Genomic DNA, 7,496 nt, shown 5'->3' with positions numbered 1-7,496 from the left:
AGCGTCGAATAGCTTAAACGTGTGTCTCATATGGATCTTCCACGTCTGTTCTTCCATCTTTGTCAGAAGAAAAGGTCAAACGATCCAAGATCATGATCGTTGAGATATAGAACGAATTATTTTTTTGGAGTGCTACGACACGCCTGTCCAAGCCTGTAGGTGATCCACAGAGCATAGAAATAAACTCACTGAGCAGTAAAGACGTAGCTATTGTGAACCTTTAACTGTCACTCGAGCAAGGCAACTAACTCTCCCTCATCCTCCGTGCCCTGAAGGTGACTGGATTCGCTGCCCATCTCTGCGGGTTAATGTATCTCAGCCTCTGTCTGAGATGTGCAAAGGACAGCATCTCTTTATATTCGTTTTGGCTGCCACCCTTGCAGCTGTTCTCTGGTCTGCAGGGGTCGTTTGGGTCCGAAGCGCGCTGCTCCCGCAGCCCAGGAGTGGGCACAAATGGCGGTGGTGGCAAGCCCCGCCCACAGCTCCCTGCCCCCCTTCTTTCTAGAGTCGCGCCGCAGTAGCGGTATAATCTTTCCATTGTGTTCTATGGCCCTTTATTTATTTATTTATCAAACTTATACCCCGCCCTCCCCGCAAGCGGGCTCAGGGCGGCTTCCATAAAAGCATAACTACATTAAAATACACAGTATTTGACCATACAATAAAACATTATAAATACAAAGTGCTGGCGGCTGATTGAATTAATCTAGATGGTATATTACAGGAATGAATTTCCACTGCCCAGATGTTCCGCGATGTTTCTGCTCATAGTCAATTAGATGTTAATTAGATGTTAAGACCACGGGCCAGGCTCGGTCCTTGACCTTTAAACCCCTTCCCTATGGAGTCGTGCTGCAGCGGTGGCACGTTCTTTCCATTATATTCTATGGCAACTAGAATATAATGGAAAGATCGCGCCGCCACTGCAGCACGACTCTAGAGAGAAGCGGTTTAAACTTTAAACCCCTTCTCTCTTCACTTCCTCACCCCAGCCCGCCTTGGCAGGCCGGCTGGGGAAGGGCAGGGGGAGGCTTTTGAAGATGCCTCCCCCCCTTTTGCTTCCCCTCTGACATCACTTCCGGTGACATCAGGGGGCGTGGCATATGCTAATAAGCGATTATGTTAATAGCCTATTAGATAGGCTGATGAGCTCCTGCAGCTCTTGTTCTACACAATGACCCCTGCTGGTCTGGAAAAATGAGCCATGTTTTAGTAAAGCATTTTCTTTTATTAAAGACTTTTTTTGTAAAAGTCTAGTCCACACGTCAGAAAAAGTGAGCCCAAGAGTGAGGTCCTTAGAATAAAATGTTACAAGAATTGGATAATGAAACTTGGAGATTGCCAGATATTTCCACAGCAACAGTACCCATGGAAGATTTCCGTATGTAAAATGGAATGACGTTTGGGTCCAGTGGCACCTTTAAGACAGAAAAAGTTTTATTCTGGGGATAAGCTCTCGTGTGCATGCAAATTTCTTCAGACACAGTGAAACAGAAGTTAACCAACCATTGCATACAGATAGAGGGCATATAGGTAGAAGGTGGGGAGGGTATTGCCAGGAAGGACTAATCAGAGTCAAGATGCATAAGTAACTGAGCAGTAAATATAGCTAAGATTGGATGAAGGCCGTTGATGAGACCTGTGAATAGCAGCAAATCCTTTAGGAATTTCAGAAACAGACTAGAACGGGAGATTGCTGAGTTACAAGTTATTACAACACTCAGAGCAATGAAACCCCCAGGGCTTAACAGAGATATCAGTTTCTTATCTCACTACACATGCTAATGTCATTCAGTTCTCAGCATCTGTTTGTAAACTCTTTTATTATGCTGTATGCTAATTTGCTGCTATTCACAGGTCTTACCAATTGCCTGCATCCAGTCTTAGCTATATTTATTGCTCCATTACTTATGTATCTTGAATCTAATTAGCCCCTCCTAGCAACACCCTCCTCACCCTCAACCTATATATAATGGTTGGTGACTTCTGTTTCAATGTATCTGAAGAAGCGTGCATGCACACGGAAGCTTATATCCAGAATAAAGCTTCGTTGGCCTTAAAGGTGTCACTGGACCCAAACTCAGGCCAACATGGCTACCCACCTGAATCATATGTGAGACAGTCCTTCTTCAAGCAGAAGTGCTAAAATTACTCCACGTTGTATATTTGTGCTGTGAGTTATTATTGTACCTCTGCTATTTCTTCTGCAAGCACAAGACACAGTGCAAGACATTTCTTCTAGTGCAGTTTTAAAAACAAAACCATTCCACTCACTGGTTGGAAGATCAAAGCCATTAGGTTGGACACAGCCAGCTTTTCCAGTCATGAAAAACGGCCGAAGGGGTTCCCTCAGGTCATGAAAATGACCCATCCTGGGGATAATGGGACTTGCATGGAAAAAAGTCACTTAGGATGGGGGCTGTAATAAGGATGGGGATTGGGTGAGATTTAGCAAACCTGCTGGCTGGATCCAACCCACTGTCATCTTTACGTTATCGAAAGATAAACTCACCCCACACCGAATAGCAGTTCATAGTGTACAAGCAATCCTGCTAAACCTGGTGCCCGGTCACACGGGCCGGATATCGCCGGGGGAGGAGGCGTGGCTAATTGCCCCGGCGCAGTTTGATCCGCGATTACGCAATCAGACACGCCGGCGGCACACCACGGGTCCTTCCCTCGGTGCCGGCGGGTAAACGAGGGTGGCGATCACACGACGATCCTGCAGCGCGGCAAAGAAGCGGCACGGTGCGATCACACCAGCAATGGCTAGGCGCTGCTGCCGTGACAAACGGGGTCATTTATTATTTTTTTTAAGCCGAAGCAGCACTTTTGCTTTCTTCTTCGCTGTTGGGTGCTTTGCGCATCTTGTAGAGACTTGGGGGGTGGAAACCCTGTTTGCGACGGGACATGGGCGGGCGCCGGATGCCACCACCCGTAACGCGATCAGACGCCAGCCCTTGCCCCGCGGTTTCCGGAAACTAGTACCTTGGAGGTACTAGTTTTTAACTCCACATCTTCCGCGGGAAGCCTCGGGTTTGCGATGGGAGCTCTACACTTCCCAAATGTTGCGGTGTGATCGCGCCCGGAAAATCCGCCTATCTTCCGTCTCTGTAGCGTGGCTAATGCTCCGTGTGACCGCAGCCCTGAATCGGATTTTTCAGACCAAGTACAGTTTATTCCACTCCTCTGCTGGTTTAACCCTGGCTGCCCAAAAGACAGCCCTGACCATGAATAAGATCTTGCACTCCCAAAATGCATTGACCTGTGTGTGCATTTTGCTATAGAAGAGCAGTAAAGATGTCCCACTCTCTCTGTCCTTGTGATTTCAAGGGGATGCCATCATGGAACTTGTAATGTACTCCGCCATTACCACGTGCGCGACCGTTGGGCCATGCGGTCAAGCAAAGCCCTGAAGCTTCGCTCAGGGAGAACAATAGCCAAGCGGATCCTAGCCCGCACCTATCAGAGGGCCAGGTCCGCAGCCGAGAGCCTATGGGACTCTCGGCTACTGTAAATAGCCTATAGGAAGTAGAGGGTGTGTTTTGGTGGTGGGTTTTCTGGGCATATATACCGGCCTGCGAGCCGGCAGTTCTTTGTCTTGTTCTATCCGAATAAAAGTACTTTGCTGAAATGACTCAACGTTTCTCAGTACTTTTCAGGACTTGAGGGATTGCCATCAAATATGAGAGAGGGTGGCTTCTAAACTGTCAAGGGTCCATGTTGTTCTGGATGTTATACATCAAAGTTAGCACTGTGGGTCTTGCGTCTGAAGCAAGTGAACACTAGTACTGACCACTGCTGTAGATCCAACCTTCCTCTCAGGAGTCTTCTTGGTGTAGGAGCCAGTTTGGTGTAGTGGTTAAGTGCCCAAAAGACTCTAATCTGGGAGAACCGGGTTTGATTCCCCACTCCTCCAGCTGCTGGATGACCTTGGGCAAGCCATAGTTCTGACAAGAGCTGTCATTGAAAGGGCAGTTCTTGAAAGAACTCTCTCAGCCCCACCTACCTCACAGGGTGTTTGCTGTGGGGAGGGGAAGGGAAAGGAACTTGTAAGCCGCTCTGAGACTCCGAGTGAAGGGAGGGGTATAAATCCAGTCTCCTCCTCCTCTTCCTTCCAACTTAACTGGCTAGGCTGGAGAAAGGCTTGCAACTTTGCTCAGAGGAGTCATAGGAACGGGGTCGGATCCACTCCACCATATGCTGTTTTGGCCCCCTTCACATATATCTGATCAGGAGTTAGGCCATTTTGATTGCTATCACGTGCCATTTTCACAGCAGACTTCACGAGCAGGCAGTCGACATTCAGAAGACACAAAATAGAATTATATTCGGAATGTTAACTGCAGGATATAATTAAAACTGAAAATCCAAAACTATGTCTTTGTTTTCCAGGCAACGCATTTGCCAGAGTTAAAATGGGAGATTATCACTACTATGGTTTTGGAACAGAGAGGGATCACATCGCGGCCGTGGTTCATTACATCCTTGCTGCCGATCAGTACAGTGCTCAAGCCATGTTCAATCTGGGATATATGTGCGAGCACGGCTTGGGCGTTCATAAGGTAAGGTTGCCTGGCCCTGTCTCATCAACACAGCAGACTTTTAATTGCAAACATTCAGCGTAACCAAAAGCAGTGGTGGAGCAGAGTTTCCTTTGGGGTTACATATCTGACCTGCCAAAGGAAATGTGACCAACTGATTATTTATTTATTTATTGAATTTCTAAACTGTGCTCCCCCGAGGGGTTCAGGGTGATGGCCAACCAGTTCCCTGGAGGGCCAGCAACAGGGCAGAGAGGCCGAGGCCTTCCCCTGATAAGGACACCAGAAGAGCCCTGCTGGATCAGACCAGGGAGGGACCATCCACTCCAGCCTCCCGTCTCACACAGGGGCCAACTGATTCCTCTGGGGAGCCAACAACAGGGTAGAGAGGCTGAGGCCTCCCCCTGAGGAGAACACCAGAAGAGCCCTGCTGGATCAGACCAGGGAGGGACCATCCACTCCAGCCTCCCATCTCACACAGGGGCCAACTGATTCCTCTGGGGAGCCAACAACAGGGTAGAGAGGCTGAGGCCTCCCCCTGAGGAGAACACCAGAAGAGCCCTGCTGGATCAGACCAGGGAGGGACCATCCACTCCAGCCTCCCGTCTCACACAGGGGCCAACTGATTCCTCTGGGGAGCCAACAACAGGGTAGAGAGGGAGGGCCAGCAACAGGGCAGAGAGGCCGAGGCCTTCCCATTATAAGGACACCAGAAGAGCCCTGCTGGGTCAGACCAGGGAGGGTCCCTCTAGTCCAGCCTCCTGTCTCACACAGTGGCCAACCAGTTCCTCCGAAGGGCCAACAACAGGGCAGAGAGGCCAACGCCTTCAGAAGAACATCAGAAGAGCCCTGCTGGATCAGACCAAGTGGTCCATCCAGTACAGCATCCCGTCACACACAGTGGCCAGCCAGTTCCTCTGGAGGGCCAACTACAGGGCAGAGAGACCAAGGCCTTCCCCTGATGAGAACCTCAGAAGAGCCCTGCTGGGTCAGACCAGTGAGGGTCCCTCTAGTCCAGCCTCCTGTCCCACACAGGGGCCAGCCAGTTCCTCTGGAGGGCCAACAACAGGGCAGGGAGGCCAAGGCCTTCCCCTGATAAGGACACCAGAAGAGCCCTGCTGGGTCAGACCAGGGAGGGTCCCTCCAGTCCAGCCTCCCGTCTCACACAGGGGCCAGCCAGTTCCTCTGGAGGGCCAACAAACAGGGCAGGGAGGCCGAGGCCTTCCCCTGAGCTTTCCTCCTGGCTCTGGGATTCAGAGGCTTAGTGCTTCTGAATGTGGAGGCTTCCCCTCAGCCACCATGGCTTAGCAGGCATTGATAATTATCCTCCATGAATCGATCTAATCCTCTTTTCAGGCTCTTTATTTCTGTGGCCATCACTGCATCCTCTGGCAGCGAATTCCACATTTTAATCCCTCTCCGTGTAAAGTAGTGTTTCCTTTTATCCGTCCTGAACCTACTGCCCATCAGCTTCATTGGATGCCCTCGAGGTCTAGTCTAGTTGGGAGAGGGAGAGAAATTCCTCTCTGTCCACTCTCTCCACCCCATGAATCCTTTTTTAAAACCTTTCTCTTGTCCCCCTTTAATCGTCTCTTTTCTCAGCCGAGAAGTCCCAGAGTCTCTTCCGCCTTTCCACCTAGGGAAGGTGCTCCAACCCCCTCATCGACTTGGTTGCCCTCCCCTGTACTTTCCCCAGCTTCAGGTTGGATCCAGACCAGTGTTTCTGCCAACGCAGGAATTTCTGCCCACGGCGCACGGTCTTCCCATCTCTCCCCTTCCGTGTTCCACGGGTGGATCTCCTTGGACCCACAGAAACATTCGTTCAGGCCCAATCCCTGATGTGACACTTTTGGCTGCTGCAAATGCAGAGGCCTTTGCTGTGGCAATAAGGCCATTTCGTCCGTGCAACTGGAGAGCTTTGGGGAGGCTCTTTTAAACACGGGAAGTGGCTATCTATTGCTGTAGCACTACAATGTTACGACAGTTCGTTGGATCGAACCAGTTTTGGGAAGGGTCACAGGAAGGCAGGGAAAAGCCTAGAAAATGGATGGTGTTTGGATTCTTCATAAGAACCTAAGAGAAGCCAATGTTGGGTCAGGCCAATGGCCCATCCAGTCCAACACTCTGGGTCACACAGTGGCCAAAAATATACCAGGTGCCATCAGGAGGTCCAGCAGTGGGGCCAGGACCCTAGGAGCCCTCCCACTGTTGCCCCTCCAAGCACCAAGGATACAGAGCATCACTTGCCCCAGCCCGAGAGTTCCTATCTATACCTTGTGGCTAATAGCCACTGATGGACCTCTGCTCCATTTGCTTATCTAATTCTCTCTTGAAGTTGTCCATGCTCGTAGCTGCCACCACCTCCTGTGGCCGTGAATTCACAGTTTTTTAGCCTCCAGCTCACAGACTTTTGTCTTACCTCAGGAAGGATGTGGCTCCAGAGCAAACTAATTTATGCAGTAGCCAAACTGCTCGCTCACACCTTTCATGCCAGTAGCTCACAAAGTAGAATTTTTGCTCACAAGACTCCACAGCTTACAGGGAGCATTGTTGTGGACACCCTCGTGAACCTTCGTGTCAGGGCCAAAACGCACCCCCTGCCTGTGCACAAGGCCAGTATTTCTTTTCAGTGGCAGCCCTTGTCCCACGTGGGACAGTGTTCCGGGGGGCCTTGGAACTTTGAGGGGGACATTCCTTGGAAATGGAGACTGGGGCCGGAAAGGTGTGGGGGGCCCCCCCTGAAAAACCCCCATGCATGAGCAGGACATGACCCACAGCAGAATGCTGGATCCTAACCAGGGTTTCTAAGATACCTTTGAGAGAATACCTCATGCATTTATGCAACTTGAATCCTGTTCCGACTGATGGTAAAGATGTGTAACGGTCAGGGCTCTAGTCGGCGGGGAGCTCTCAGGTACGGAGCTCCGGAAGAGAACCTCTAGGGGGCGGGGC

General features: G+C 50.4%; 1 protein-coding gene across 1 annotated transcript in view; it reads left to right on the top strand.

Annotated features, from left to right (window-relative positions):
* Positions 1-7,496, top strand: part of SEL1L2 (sel-1 suppressor of lin-12-like 2 (C. elegans)) — a 48,353-nt gene that overhangs the window by 33,731 nt on the left and 7,126 nt on the right. Inside the window, exon 16 of the mRNA XM_015425425.1 lies at positions 4,396-4,565. Coding sequence (XP_015280911.1) covers positions 4,396-4,565 — 170 coding nt within the window. The remainder of the gene's footprint in view (positions 1-4,395; positions 4,566-7,496) is intronic.

This window comes from Gekko japonicus, unplaced genomic scaffold (assembly GCF_001447785.1).
Source record: "Gekko japonicus isolate JY-2015 unplaced genomic scaffold, Gekko_japonicus_V1.1 scaffold4516, whole genome shotgun sequence".
NCBI classification, from domain to species: Eukaryota; Metazoa; Chordata; class Lepidosauria; order Squamata; family Gekkonidae; genus Gekko; species Gekko japonicus.
The sequence above is the reverse complement of the archived record's forward strand: the minus strand, read 5'-3'. Positions and strand labels throughout refer to the sequence as shown.